Source organism: Colius striatus, chromosome 2 (assembly GCF_028858725.1).
Source record: "Colius striatus isolate bColStr4 chromosome 2, bColStr4.1.hap1, whole genome shotgun sequence".
Classification (NCBI taxonomy): domain Eukaryota; kingdom Metazoa; phylum Chordata; class Aves; order Coliiformes; family Coliidae; genus Colius; species Colius striatus.
Genome location: NC_084760.1, coordinates 102,046,208 through 102,062,750, shown reverse-complemented (window position 1 = coordinate 102,062,750; position 16,543 = coordinate 102,046,208). Strand labels below are relative to the sequence as shown.

General features: G+C 39.8%; 1 protein-coding gene across 1 annotated transcript in view; it reads right to left on the bottom strand.

The window, feature by feature from the left end:
• Window positions 1–16,543, bottom strand: part of PRKN (parkin RBR E3 ubiquitin protein ligase) — a 710,202-nt gene that overhangs the window by 3,127 nt on the left and 690,532 nt on the right. The window contains exons 10-11 of the mRNA XM_061990230.1: window positions 15,859–15,945; window positions 2,056–2,173 (exon numbers count right to left, since the gene is read on the bottom strand). Coding sequence (XP_061846214.1) covers window positions 2,056–2,173; window positions 15,859–15,945 — 205 coding nt within the window. The remainder of the gene's footprint in view (window positions 1–2,055; window positions 2,174–15,858; window positions 15,946–16,543) is intronic.

The following is a 16,543-nucleotide window of genomic DNA, read 5'->3' as shown; positions in this document are numbered from 1 at the left end:
AGGCACCACCAAGAACTTTGTCTCTCTCTCCTTTGCTATCCCCATCAGATACTTACTAATGTAGTCCTTTTATCAACTTTGTAGCCCTTGTCTGGACTCATTCCCGTCCATGTCTATCTTGTACAAAAAAGCTCAGAACTGGCCTCACCACTCCAGATGTCTTACCAGTGCTGAGCAGATGGGAATGATCACATCCCTCAGCTAGATGGTGATGTTCTTCCTAATGCAGCCCGGGATGCTGTTGGCCATCTTTGCTGCCAGGGGATGTTGCTGACCTATGTCCAACCTATTGTGCACAAAGACACTCAAGTCCTTACACCAGGTTGGCCCCCAACCTGTACTGATGCGTTTCCCTTTGTTGAACTTCATAAGGTTTCTCTCAGCCCATTTCCCAGTCAGTTGAAGGCCCTCTGAATAAGCACAATCAGCAAATTCCAGTGCTTTAAAACACTTCTAGCCTGCTGTTTGGTTTTGCCATTTTGCATTATGAGGCCCTGTTCTGACATGGGTCAGGCTGTAAGCAAGGAAAGGTCTTTTCCTGCTTATTATCCATTTTCAGTAAATATTTTCTCTCAAAGATAAAAAGTATAACGGTCTTTATTTCCTTTTCTGATACACTGGGGATTTTTACAAACAACTTCCCTAAACATTAGTGGGAGTTGTGTAAATGGTGTCAAATATGGATATCCTCTTTGTGACAAGTGAAAACTGCCTGCATTTTAACAGTAAAGACTTTGCAGCAGAGTTTGAAAGAAACTAAAGGTGCTAGCAGTGCTTCAAGCCTGACCAGAGGGGTTTTTTCTATTTGTATATGCAAACTGTTAAGTATGAATAGTCATGATGATTATTTTGTCTGTTTCTAATCCAGTTAAAACTTCTGGTTTCCAGCCTGTTTTACAAGTCTGTAAATAACTTTTTTGACCCCCTTTCTTCTGCTGCCCACCTTGCTCTTACACTTTGCCGAATCTCATCTCGCCTTCCCACTCTTGAATTTACGCTTTCGTTCCTTCTGCCTCTTGTGCTTGAAGAAGTCTCCCACTTTCCATCTGCCAGCTGCCTTATTTTCTTTCACCAAACCCCAGATTTCAGGATTTTGTCCTGAAATATGTCTTCCTCAATAATACTTCTGTCGTACCACTGCTTAAGATGTTCTGTTCTCGCAGTTTACAGTGTCTAATTTGGCATCTTTAGTGTCCCATTTAAATAAGTGATGTTACAAAACTGAGATGCATCCTCTACACTTCATAGAATATTTAGGCAATAATTATAGTATATTTTGATGAATTAAGATAAGTACAATTACATTTTGGAACAGCATGAACCTACGGGCTAGAGCCTATTTACCGTTCCTGTTCCCCATTTTAACCACACCCATGCCAGCAGATTACTTTTCTTCCTATCTGGCAAACATTGATTACTGCAACCAGTTTGTCAGAACTCATGTTTCTTCCTCTGACTTACTGTTCCACTGTGGGCATGTCACTGGGTTGAGAATAATCTCATCTAAATCCAGCTATATACTGTGCAGACATCTATGGCAGAACTAATTGTGCACACCACACTTTTAGGTGCGGCTCTTCTGGCCTACATTACACACATGTTCTGTTTTGCCATGAGTTGAGTTTTGCTCTATAAAAGCCAATTCTTTCCAGTGAAAATGGAAAATCTAGACAACTATCTGGACATTTAGTCATATGAATGCTACATCCAGTGTGTCTCTGTGCCTCATTTTCCCTATCTATAAAATATCTAGGTATTTTGTAAGTGTTGATTAGTGGCTTTAGAACCCAGGGATTTAGATGTAGTGCTTTCAAGATCACAGAATCTTAAGAGTTGGAAGGGACCTCAAAAGATCATCTAGTACAACCCCCCTGCCAGAGCAGGAGCACCTAGAGTAAGATAATTTAGCTAGAGTGACAGAGGGAAGATTCAAGCTCTGTGTGCTCTCCCTTTCTTGGAATAATAATGTGCATACATACACATGTACATTCATACATTTATATTGTGGAATGAATTTTAAAAGACAGTTAAGTACAAGATATCTACTAAATTTACCATTTTTTTCTACAGGAATACTGCAGCTGGGGCATGGCTTGGTTGTCTTCTTGATAGTTTCTCTAGATGCCTCTTCCCATCGAGCTTGCATGGCTGCACGCTCATCAACAACATATCCCTGCAAAGAGACAAAAACACCTGTGGGCACAATACTGACAGGCTGTGCTGGGACTTGATGTCTGAAGTGGTAACAGGAGTGGTAACAGGAGTAACTGCAAGGCCAGGGAGGCCAGAATTTGTGAGAGATGTGGATTTTTTGCTTCAAAACGCAAAGTGATTTTCTCCCGGTGTGCACAAAACACCTCTTGGGTTAGATCGTGGGCTGTGGGATGGAGGGGGGAACTGCAGCAGATGGAGCAAGTGCCATCTTGGGACTCCTTCTCACATCCAGCTGCAGTGCAGGCTGTGTTCTCCCCACTGCTCCCCCAAGCCCAACAGCAGGCAAAGCCCTGGCAGGAGGACATACAAGATGTCAAGCCATGCTGCAAACTCAGAGACAAGTAAAGCAAAAATGGCGAGGTGAAGCAAGGGGCAGATGAACCTGGCTGAGACTTGACAGGTTACACACTGCAGGTTTTGTTCTGCTTCAGTGATTGAAGCCCTTCTTGCAAGAAAAGCAAAAGCACCAAAGCAATGCAACACCAATAATGCAGAACGATGGGGTCCCTGGAAGGAAACTGATTTTCATAATAAAGTGTACTCCTTTGTTTTGTATGTCTAGATTTAATTCAAACAGAAACCTACATGAATTTAAGAGGCCTTAAGAGGAACAAAGAAACATACACACAAATTTTGGAGAAAAAGTAAAAAAAAACCCACAAGCCAGTGAACAATGAAAGCAAGTAGCTCCCCAGGTAGAATGACACAGATGGAAAAAGTCACCATGAAGAGTGTTTTAAAAGAGACTTCTGTGTTTGTCCTATTTATGACTGGGACAAAATTACATAATCTACACAAATGTCCTACTTGGCAATTTCCTATCTAAAATGATAACACAAGGACAAAAGAGATAGCAGTGCCTTGGGTCATTTTGGTCACACAAAATTGGCAGCTATGTGAATAGTAGCTGTAAACAATGTACACAGGCTCCAGAATTGAATTTCTGCTCTGTCCATTCATAATGTGGTTTTTTTTCAAGCATGTGGGAAAATTATGAGCTTAAAAGAAATTATATAATTTGTAAAAATCCCCAAGACTTCTTTGTGTGTAGCTTCTAAATACTTGTAGCCTGTTATGTGGATAGACTTTTAATATTTATGTATATGAATAATTAAAAAAGATATTTATTTCTAACAGGATAGGAAATGGAAAATGGCCTAACTTTTAAACATGCAACACAATCATAACTTCTTTTGATTTCTGTTCAGCTACTACTGATAAAAACTGTGAATTGTTGCAGTGTCAGTGAGTAAAAAACCTACATTTTAATTCTTGATTTAAAATGGAATAACAAAGAGCAACATCTGCAGAAATTTATTTCCAACTCAACTGGTGGCCATTGCAACATTCATCTTAAAAAACAAACCCAGGCTTTTTTCAATCAGAAAACCTCAAAAAAAGTGTTTGTGGTATTATTTCTTTTCTCTTACTACCAACATCACCCTCTTCAGCCCTCGAATCCCTTTTGTTGCTCCTCGCTCAGTGTTCTCCAATTTGCTTATATTTTTTGATGTAGAAGTGACAAAAGTGAACAAAGTCTTCTCAGCTGTATCCTAGAAGTGACTTTGACATTTGGCTCTCTGCTTCTGGGGAGGGAACTCAGCCCTGCACCCTGATGGATTACTCAGCAATTTGGCAAAAGGATGACCTCTATACAATGGCACATTAGTAAGTTCTAGGAAATAGAAAAAGCTTCTCATGCTAATACCAAAGAACATAATCCAGTATTGATTTTGCAACACCTTGATCTTTAAGGAAAGATGACTTTAGCAAGTAGTCTGCACTAATTCAGAGAGGCCAGAAAACAAGACGGTGAGATTAGGGAACGTTTGACCTGGGCCTCAGTTTGCTCAGTGACAGAAAGAAGATGATTTTAATTTAATTGCATTATAATTGGAATTACTTCTCCATACAGATGATTCAAGATGAAAATCACTACAGCAGTTTTTCACTATTGCTGTTTTTCTCAGAATAACTGCTACATGAGAACTGCTACTTCTAATTTATGTAGCCAGCTCAGAAGAGCCTCACAGTGGCTCTGTTTTTCCCAAATAGTCCAAATTCAAACTGTGTGGTTCAGTACTTGGAAACACATATTTTCTCCATTTCATGTCTTTGTTGTGTCATAATAGCAAATGACATTGAAGCAAAATTTCACATGCCAAATTGCTAATTCAATTTATGTAAAGATACTTGATTTCGTTCTGAAATCAAATACAAAGCTGGGAGAGCTTAAGAATCACTAAAATAAGCAACTTAAACCACACATATGCAATTCACCAAGAAAGACTGAAGTGCTGAAAAGAACAGAGTGGATTATTATATTAATGTTTTCCATTGCAAAAATTCTAGCATGAAATAGATGCAGCAGCTTGGTAATTTCAGCCCACTAGAGCTGAAACATCCCTCCTATGCTTAGTCTTGTTGAATGTTGAGTTAAAAACTTCCTACTGCAGGAAGCAAATGCAGAGAAAAGGTACAGTGATGGAGTCCCTCTGATTCAGTAAAGAAATCATACCGTACTGATCTATGAGCCTCCAGTTTTCATCTGCTTTGTTCAGGGCTCCACATAAAATCACTGCAAGCACATATATATCTAACTGCGTTTTTTCCTCAGTCAATAAAGCAAAGGTGAATGGCAGTTCTCCAGTACCTGTGCCTATTTAAATCACATTCTTTCATCCTAAGCTATCTAAAGTAACCTCCTTGACAATGGCTTAGCTAAAATAGAGCAAGTCTACCAAGCAGAGGTGGCTCGCACTTTATCTGGCCTGACTGGTCTTGGATAGGAAGTTCATAGATGGCCCAGGCATGCATTGTACATCACACCTCAGTTCACTGAGGTCAGGAGATTTTGATCACTTGTGATGCTGAACCCACACAATATGGTCTAGTTCCTGAGTTATTACAAAATATTTGTCCCAGCACTAGTGAAAAGCTACTAGATGCCATCCATGCCACCTTAATGGCCAGGAATGAATACCGATAGATAACAAGAAGCTACAGTAAGAGTTGTTGCAAGCATTTTTCAACATCCCCTCTGCAGTATTCCCTTGGTGAGAGAGATAAAAAGGTCTATCTTCTTATATGTGGGTCACACTGAAGGAATCACAGAATTACAGGACATAGATGTACTTCTGTTTCTGTGCTGTATCCTTTGGAAAAACTAACAGAGATAAAGAGACCACAGTGCTGTATGATAAGCACCATACAGCAATACACCAATATGCATGTGGAATGCTTTTTATGCAGTTAATCAATACCAGGCAGTGCAGGAAAAAGTTCTACAGAGACAGAAAACATCTTGAAATAGAAAGAAAATGTCCTTCTTGAAGCAGCATCTCATTCCGGTAATAGGGCACACATTGACTTGTCCATAGAACTACATAAAGTAAACAGAGTATGTGTTCACAGTCAGCAGCAAAGCAGTATCATCCAGATTAAAAACATCTATGGCAAACCTCCTTGTTCAGAATACTGGAAGCATTAGATGTACAATGTTAAATTTAACACACACTGCATTTGATACTGTATTATGAAAGCACACTTCTTTTATGATCATGCTTATTTTGCCTAGTGTAGAAAACACCTGAACACTGAAGACTCTTGATTCAGGGTAGAATATGAAGCTATTAACATTATGTTGTGCTTCGCTTGAGTGAATGTGATTTCTGGACTTGTGCTTGTTTGTTTTGGGTGCTTAACTCCTTTCTGATAGTAAAAAAGCTGGTCATGCATAACTTTAAAAAATGCATCCTTGTGCAGCTCCCTTTAAATCAGAATTATCTTTCCTATTAATCAGAAATGGCTGATTTGTAGTTAATTTTCCTAGGAAAAAGATTTAAAAAAAACCAACCCAGAAATATATAAAATTACGACTTTATGTGAAATATGGAATTTTAAAAAGGCTTAGAAAATATTACCCATTTTCTAGCATGAATATGAGAACAACTATGGATACTTGAAAGTGCCTGAAAGACAAAGAATAATTCATTGTACAAAGCAATGCTCACAACATATGTCATAATATAACATAACAATGCTCACCATAATGTTTAGATTATCAGAGGCCACTTATTTTGGGTAAGAGCTCTAAGCAAAAGCAGTCTTATCTGTCAAAGCCTGATATACAAGCGAAGGTGATAGTCTAACTTAAAAGTCTTTTGTTTTCTGAGCTTCTACTGGGCTATTTTATGAAGATGTTCTTATGACTTAATCTCCTGTCGTGTTTACTAGTGTCTTTTACTTCAGTTGTGAGGTAAAAAATAGCAGATTTATAAGGCACTAGATAGGCTACATGGACTTTGGAAAAAACAATGCACTATTTGAGACATTTAAGAGTCAAAAATCTCACAAAGAAAGGTGTGCATAGCTATGGGACTAGTGTTCTAGTCTAAAGAAAGATTTGGGCTATGCAAAACACAAAAATATAGCTATAGATAAGGAAAGATATCCATCGATACTAACACATTTCATGCATGGGAAAAACAGAAGTGTCAGTACCACAGTGATCCAGTTAAATTCACATGAAACAGTTTTATGTGAGCTGATTTGTCTGGTGTGCCTAGGGATTACTGCCATAAAAAAAAAATAAAAAGAGAGCTGCTTTTTGATGACAGCAACCAGCTAAGATCAAAGTGGTATACACAGGGTATTGTGTCCAATACAAGATGAAAGTGATTTTCACTAAATAAAATCAGAGTGCTCTAGTATGGCGACACTGCACATGAAGGTTTTCACTCTGCATGTTGAAGTCTTTTATGTCAGCATGAATTAAATCCAGGTACCTGGTGAATATTGAATTTACACTGCTCTAAAGCAGAAAATCTAATCTAATACAGGTCATTCTTTCATAACTATTTTCCAGGAGTGCAATAAAGAACATGCCTTCTGCTATAAGTGGCAACATGGCTGCAAACAACTGTCAACCTTAGAAACAAAAGCAGACTGTCATATCATTTTACTTTATAGCTGCCCAAAATAGGAAAGCTAAAATTCTCTCTATATACTTCCCATCTATTTCTCATTAGAGAGAAAGCTGAGGCCTATTCTCAGATTTCCTCCAGTGCATCTTTATTTATAACATCCTGGCCATTGTTATTTTTCTTGCCCCTTTGATCGAGTGTTTGTGGGTTGAAACGTCCTGTGCTTGACATTGTGAGTATACCAGCTTCTAAACCTCCGAGCCTCAGTTTCTTTTCCAATTGTTTAAGATACTTTAGAAACCAAGCTAGCTGTGTCTTTTATTTTTTTTTGTGCGGACATGTTTTATTTAACTTTTTAAATATATCTGATGGAAAAAAAAATCAATGGTCTAATAATAGATGTTCCACATTTCATACTGTGACTCGGGACTCATTGAAAGATGTTATGCATGATGAACTTATTCAGTAGCATTTCCTTTCACTAAAATGCATTGAAATAATTCATGGGTTTTGTGGTCAGCATTTACTATTTACCATTTTGATGATTTTTCCCCTTCTTTCCAGTAGAGAAAGAAGTTTCCATAGAAATACTGTGTGTTTCTCATTTTAACTCTTTCCTATAGTACAGCATTTTGAATTCTCAGCTTTTATTTTCCACTGTTCTACAAATTTTAAGGAAAGTTTGCTGAAATACTGAAGGAACAATTCTGAATGTGTTATTTGCAATATTTAGAGCATAAACACACAACAGTGATATCCAAGAACTGATTCAGAAGCTCATATAACTGTTAAGTCCAATGTAATATCCACTTTCCCTAATAACTGGGGTTCAAGCAAAAAAGGAGCTTGCTGCTTCCTTCATATGGCAAGTCAGGAGGCATATGCTATTCCATAATTTTGTCAGCATTATATCTCTCTGTTGCAATTTAATATGCATATTGCATAGATTTCTATTCCACAGCAATATTGTAAGAAATACATTGCACCAAGCCTGATTTTTCAGGAAGCATTACCTAAATATTTCATATCTTAGCATTACAGTAACTCAGCTAAGGATACTTTGAATGAACCTTTATTTGGGAATTCCACATTAAAACGAAATTCTGAACTATCCTGTGTTCACAGTGAACCGATATGTTCTGAAGCACAATTAGAGCAAACCACCACTTACATAGAGACCAGGCTTCACAACCCTACATGCTTGCTGGGATCTACAGGCCTAAGGAACGAGGCAGATGTTCAGAGGATGGGAAGAGAAGCCCGGCAAACAATGTCTGTGTATTTTCTACCACCTACTGGCAACTTTGAGACCTGCATATATGAGGCAATGGGAGGAAAAGATGGGCTGGGGGCTCACCTGCAGCCCAAGTGAGATGGGAGCTTTTCCAGGAACTACATTACAAAAGACTTCAGCAGGGTGGTAGGTGATATCACAGGCTTTCCTGTCCGTGTGCATGCACATGGGCAAGCTTTCATGCCTCATCTGTGCAGCAAAAAGCATTTCTGGGAAGTGATCAAAAGGGTCTGCTTCAGAGCTTATTGTTTACCAGGAAGCTCATGAGTAAAGCTTGAGCCCAGAAGCTCTGGTTTGTACTGCAGTCAGGGCCCCAGTGGCAGATACTGATGGATAGGATCAGGTTTGCCCTGACTCAGCTGAAGCACTGCACTACTTTTGGTTTGGTCTTTTTGGTTTGGTTCATTTCCTGGGCTGGCAGGAGTTCTGTATAAACTTTAGGCTGCGGGTGGCAGAAAAAACAAAGTTAGTATCTGGATCCTGCATTAGCTGCCTGAGTACTGTGAGGACTTGGTTCCAAATAACAAACAGCTGAGGTCTGATTTAAAGGTGCTAGGTTTGGAGATAGGCTTTGGGATTTGAGTGACCAGGGCATCCAGCTTAGGGCAACAGCTGGGAATAGGTAGCATCCCACTGGTTTGGAGTAGAAGTTAAATTCTACAGCACTAACTACAAACTTACACCAAAAGAGATTGCAGATGAAGGTTTAGAAGATACAGCTTTGTGGCCTAGGAAAAACAATGTTGCCTGTAAGAGAGACACAGACTCTGTGCCAAACGGGCATCACAAGCCTCATGACTCATCAGGCTTTCTTTGGACTTGCCTAGAGATTTGGTTTAGCAAGTGACAGCAGTTATATAATGACCAGGTGACTATTACCTATTTTGTTTTTGCAAAATTTGTGCATATAATTTTATATAATTGTGTGGTTTAACAACCTTGCATGTATTTTGTAACAGAAAACAGTGATAAGAAGAGGTATTATGGGCAGGATGAGTGGTCTCTGACCCTACAATAAAATGCTACGCAGAGGAGTAAAGGTGTGAGATGATAGCAGATGCCTTGAAAGCACTGGCAGAGGATGAGTTGGGAGGCTATCAACAACTCTTTAGTGGTCAGTTACCCAGGTGCAGCCTTTAAAGCCAGGTAAAAATAGTCTTGGTGATAACAAAGAGAACAAACACATTAACAACCTGGGTAAAACATACCATAGATAGTAAATCTGGATCCAATGTCAACTTACAGGCCAGTGAAAGAGTGTATTAACAAACATACAAAAGTAAGCCCAAGCAGACCATACATTGAGATGGAAAAAAACCCCATTGATATCAACATCATGCTCCTCCTTGTAAAGGACTTGCTATGCCAGCCTATCCCAGACTGAAGCCATTGAACCTGGGACCAAGAGAGTCAGCGAAAGGTTAAACGTATCACCAGAGAAATAGGTGTTACCAGAAAGTTTTCATATATCATATTCTAACTAGATATGATTTGAACTGTAAGTCTTTATGCTTTCTAAGACTTTGGTAAGGCTAACAATAAACATTTTACATTGCATATACAATGAACCTGGCCTGAAATTATCACCGTTAGCAGATAATGAGATCTTCAATGTAATAAAGTGGTGGAAATTCATGTAACCTATTCTGTAACCTGTGAACAAGAAATCAGTAAGAACTTTTAGTTGCACTAGCAGGTAAAAACATATGTGATGGATTTTGCTGGATTGCATGGTTTACAGGGCCAGAGTTGCTAGAATTAGCTGGAATTAAGGCTTGTACTGAGACTAGATAGTGTTTGACAGGTTTTTTTAAGGAGCTTGGGTTGGAGCCTGATGCAGAAGAGACCACTGTGCAAGCTTAGACTTAGGTCAGCACAAACATTTTATCTAGACTTAGGTTTACAGCTGTTGCTCGGCTAGGGTTAATAGTAAAGTTTGTTCAAATAAGATGGACTGGCTGCTACAATGACTGCCAGACGGGGTTTGTGGAATGATGAATTATAGAATCACATAATCTCAAGGACTGAAAGAGACCTTGAAAGATCATCAAGTCCAGCCCCCCGCCAGAGCACCTAGAATAGGTCACACATGAACTTGTCCAGGTGGGTTTTGAACGTCCCCAGAGAAGGAGACTCCACAACCCACCTGGGCAGCCTGTTCCAGTGCTCCCTCACCCTCACAGTGAAGTTCTTCCTTCTTTGGAGCCTCTTATGTTCCAGCTTGTATTCCTTGTCCCTTGTCCTGTCATTGGACACCATTGAGAACAGTGTGGCTCTATCCTCCTGACACCCATCCTTTATGTATTTGTAAACATTAATGAGATCACCCCTCAGTCTCCTCCAACCTACAGAGCCCCAGCTTGCTCAGCCTTTCATCAAATTAGAAAACAGATAGTACTTAGGTTCAAGCCTTTAAATGCAAGATGTTGGAGGGATTTATGTAGAGCTGTACTATAGAAAATTATCATATTATTTAATTTATTCTCTTTACTGAATTCACAACAAATTCTGAAAAAACAAACTTGCTAAAAAACTGGTACTTTTTTATAATCATGCACTATTTGGCCTGGTAGGACAAGACAATCAGTAGTTAAAATCATTTTGGGGAAAGTTTATCTATAGAACCATCTCTAAAAGATACCTTTTTAAAACCTATTTCATCCACTTCATGTCATTTTTGTTTTCCAAACACTGATATATACATGCCCCACATTCTAGACATTAACTACATATGCACCACTTTTATACCAGTGTCTTTGCTATTTCTACTACAGTTTACCTTGCGGGTATCTTATCAACATTCTCAGTACCGAAACAGTCCTGGGAGCTACTCTGTATGTGTTCAAATCTAATATATGGTCACAATTTATTGTCCAGCTGCTAGTCAGCAAGAAAGTGCATTACTTATCCTTGTAAAAAGAAAAAGGTTTTGTGCTAGGAAAGCTAGGCTAATTTTAAACTGGAGACTTACAGATGAAGCTGGTTTATGGCTCGATTCCCCATGAACAGAGACTGTGCATCGACAGAGACATTAAAACGAGTGAGGAAGCTTGGTTTTGTGGTGTACACAACAGGGACAATGTGGTTATTTGTAAACCTAAATCTGGCTGAAGTCACCTTTACTGTGCCATTGATTCCATCATCTACGCTGTGACTATTATTACATCAAATAAGATTACTTCTCTCATCTCAAACTTCAAATAGCTCCAAGAGGCTGCTATGTTTTTAACAGAAAGCTTCTCAAGTGAAGTTGCAATACACACACTTTATTTTCCCTGAAATTATGTTACTTACACAATCCTCCCTAGAGATATTTAAATGACGCATAGATGAGGTGCTCAGGGATATGGTTTACTTTAGTGATGGGCTTGGTGATGCGACATTAGTGGCTGGACTTAAAGATCTTAAAGGTCTTTTCCAACAATAATGATTTTATGATAAGGTGGGAAATACCAGCTCTGCACCATTAAATGCTTAAGATGAGCATCACTGCTATTTCAGTAGAAATAGAACTTTTTATCCATTCCAATGGACTGCACATAGATCTGAAAGATGATGATATATCAATAATTAAAGCTAGGCTACTGTCTGCATGCCTACTACTGAGTTGTTCTTTTCTACCCCAAGCAGCAAGCAATGCCCTCTAGCTTCCCACAATTTCAAGGTTCAAACTCCTTTATTTGAAATAGCTTCAAGCACCACACATGGTGCCTGCTTTGTCTCTCTTGTGCTCCTGGCGACTCACTCCATTCCCCCGTGCTTGCTGCCCTCCCTCTCTCCCTACACAGTCCTACAAGCTCCACTCCACTCTCTTGACCCCAGGCTTCCTCCTTACTCCTGATATCTGGCCAAGCACAGGCGCCTTTCACCACAATTTCTGCTTCCTGCACTGTCATAGTTGTCCCATGTCATCTCAAGTTTATTCTGTTTCTTCTCTCTTCTCTTTCTGGATTTTCCAGTAAATCTCTGACAGGTCACAGTCACTCTCAGTGGCTCTTGGCTTTCATGGACAAATGAATACCTCTGTATCAGGCACTACCTCTCTTTCTGAGGGCAGCTCCTTCTCCAAGACTTCCCGATTTGGTTTCAGGCTCTGATGGCACTATCAGACCTTGCTGTCCCAGCCCAGTCTCCTGAGAATTCCTCCACCCTGCTCATGGACCAGGACCTCACATCAGCCCCTGGAACTACCAGCCCCTGCCCCAGTGACATTGTACCAGGTTCAGCTTCCCACAGCTCTGCTCTGCTCTGCCCAGTCATGGGACCTTTGGGCCCACTTTCCTCAATTTTGGCCCATCCCTGTCCTCGGGCCCTGCTCCGACAGACTCATGGATTACTCTCATGGAGGAGGTGATCCTTGCAGTGCCCTGGCACACAGGCCATTAAGAGAGCTGCCTTGAATAGCACCGCAGCTCTTCCCATTCCTTATTTGCCATCAACTTCTGGCTATTCAGTTTCTCCACAGCAACACTTCCTTTTGTCTTTTCTTCTAGCTCTTTAACACCCCTCATACTCCACCATATTCATCTCTATCATGCTGACTTAGGCCTAAAGCTGCCCGCAGTGTTGCTACTTGTACTGGGGACATCAGAGAAGCGCAGGCATCTGCACAAATGTGAAGACAGCAGAAGGTCCTGTCATGGCCGTAGCCACTAGAGGCTAAAGTGAAACCTGCTTGAACAGTTTAACGGCAGCATGTCTTGTCTACCTTGAACTCCATGTAGCAGGAGTTGTGACAATAAGATCTGTTTCTAAAATAAATGATCTGGAAAAGGATCTGGACAGGAGTCAAATTGCAAGAGCTGAAGTGAACCCTAGAAGTGTATTATTCCTACCTTGAAACAGATGATGGCCAAAGATAAAACAATACTTTCCACTGCCTCAACAAGCAATATAATAATAAGCTAACTCAGCCATACAGGGTTGTGCACTTAGCAAGTGAGGGCCAAACAGAACAAAAAAGCTGAAAGCACAGGTAGATATATGCTTAAATTAATCACAGTGACAGAGATGATAACAGTCCCACAGACACTTCTCTCCTTATATGCCCCACAGTTGTTTTGTATGTATTGTACGGGAGTGTTGTTTGCAGGATAGCTTCGCAGACATCCTATTTGGATGAAAGCAACATCTCAACAACACCCGGGCTTGCCTTATTTTAGTTCCCGTCCTCCAGTCTGCTCACCTTGTTTCAACGAGGGAAACATTCCTTCAGTGGCATATCACCACCGTGTGGACAAGTTTAACTAGTACAGCTCTCATAGAGGAAGCTCACCTAAGGCAATTCAGCTGAAGTTGGAGTCTAAATTAATTTCGGGTAGTCTGTGTTCTTGTCGATATTGGGGAACTGATCTGCATAGTTGCAAGAGTTATTCTGCTACTGTCATTTAGCTGTTCTGGAATAGGTCTTTGAGAGTGCAGGAAACTTTTCAGGAATTGCAAAAATGTTCACATTATGCTGGAACAGCAGAAGGAGTCAACTTTGCTAAGTTAACAGGTCTAATTGGATGCAATATATGTGCTGAGATGCTGGACCAGACAGATGAAGAGACTCCATTGTTATTAGGAGAAGCTAAGGCAATATGCAAATATTTGAAATAAACTATTTCTACCTATGGTATTTTGATTTTTCCTGGCACACTTTTATCTCTGCCCTACCACACGGATATTATACAAAGTGTAACTTCCACAGAAGTTGAACTCATTTTTAAGGTGCCATGATGACTTTTAGAACTCCAGGCAAAACTCTAGGCATAAATAGCTTAATGGATAGAGGGCTCAGTCTTCATGTTGGGATATATTCAATTTCTAGCTCTGTTTAGTTCAATCCTTACTGAATTCCTGAATTCAGTCTATACAGTTGGTCTCTTATTTTACTGTGCTACTGGATTCTAAAAGTATCTCTCAGCATCTCAGTTGAAGTTGTTTTTTTTTTACATAAACGTGAATGGGAGCTGGAAGACTGCTCTAAGGCTACTGCAAACAAAAGGAAGATGTTCCTCACAGAGGGCAGCTAAGCTGTAAATCTCCTTGCATATATATGGCTTCAGAAAGGGGGAGCTGCATGAATTCATGGAATAAAAATTTGCTGACAGCTGCTAAAGAAAAAATATCATGTCTGAATCACAAATCATGAGTCTTGGAAAATAGTTAGATTTTGTGTCTCATACAGTACACACGTTCTAGGGCATCAGAGGTAGACACCCTGAACCATAAGATACTAGTAGGATCTGCTTTATCAGAGGGGCTGGGCTAGATGATCTCTAGATGACCCTTCCAACCCCTACCATTCTGTGATTCTATGATACAGGCTGTTGAATTCTGTCTCAACAAGTGCTAATACTTTTTACAAATTAGAAGAGCTTCACTAAGAAAGGATAAAGAAAAGAATCTCTATTCAGATCACAGCAGAGTACAGTATCTCCAGAGTATGGCAAATGAACTGGTGGCATGTGGCAAAAGTTCCCAGGAGGCCTCTAGTTTTCTTCCTCTCTCTATATTCAAAGAGCGGGAGAGAGCCTGCTTACAGGCACTGACAGGAGCTGGCCATGCTTTGCTGAGAGCTGGCTGCACACAAGTCCCCATCAGCACCTGCCCATGATCCTGCATCTGCCATGTTGGACTGTGTGTAGGCTCAGGGTGTGAGTTTCTTAGCATCACACATACTCTGGCATCTGAATATCAGTTTTCTGCTTCCTAGGAATGCACCCTGGGCATGAAGCTATGAGATATTTAGGGAGTACCTCTCCCACTCTTTGCACCTTTTCTGTCTTTTTTTTTGTTGTGTTTTGTGGCTTTTTTTTTTTTAATTTGGAAAAACTATAATTTATTTGCCATGTAGAATGAGTAAACTTGAATCTCAAACAAAGAGAAATGCCAGGAGAGAAAAAGCTATTTCCTGTCCAGATCTCTAGTTACAATAGCTACAAAATTATAGAGCAGCCTAGAATAATTATCAGCTAGCAGCTTCCAGCCTAGGCAATCCATTTTTTATTTCTCTAAGCTAAAACATAAATTATCAACAGCATTTTCTGCATAGGCTGTATAAAAACCTTGTTATCCAGTCCAAACCCACATGGTTTCCTGACTGGTGCACCGAAAATAAGCTGAGAGGCGGAAAGACTGCAGAAAGCCTTTCAAAAGTGTTCACATTGAATAGACACAACCCCAAAGGCCCATTGGGAAAGTCTTTTCTTTATCAAGTGATAGCAAAGCCCTGCATATTCCTGACAGAACTCGGCTGCCCTATCAATCAAAGTGACTGAAATCCACCATAAAGCCAATTCGGCAACTCTGACGGCTGGAGTAATTTAGCATGAACATAATTGCTTTTACTTAGGATTACAATTAGGACCCATTTGACAAATGTCACTCTAGCTGAGCCAGGCATAACAATAAGGACATAATGAGTTGTGGGATCCCTACCTTCTGGGCCATGGCTCCCTGTGTGCTGAGGAGAGAGCTGCATTCCCCTTCATGGTATTCTTCTTTACATTCACGGCAGAACACAAACTGGAAAACAAACCAAAGCACACAAGTCATAAAAACACATTAGGGATATAGACAGCAGGTTACAATCATGAAGAGTCATACAGCAGCTGATCTCTTGCCCTTCTCATTCCATTAAATTCCCATAATCCTCCTAATTGTGCATCTTATTATACACTCTGATCATTAACACAACAATTTTGCTGTTATTGTTATACATTTCATTGGTGAAGTAGCATAAATGCCATTACTAAAAATGAGATTTTGCTACATGGTCCATTTAGGGACATAAAGTCATACCAGATACTTCTGGGTGTGTTTCTCCTACAGTGAAATCTGTTTACACAAGAAGGGTGCTGGCTGAAACAAGCAGTTCTGCTTTATAGCTTGCTAATGGAAACAGTGTATTCATAGTTCTGAATCAAGTGCATTTTTGATGGAAAACTATTACTGACTTTACTAGGGGATGATTACTTTATATAGGTCATATGAAATACCATTTTCTAGAAAATTATATCCTTGCCATAGACTTTTATGGAATGGTTTAAAAAAAAATCCAGGGAAAGAACACAATGATATGTTACATCACACTTTTTTTAGGTGACTACCTCCAGATCCTCAT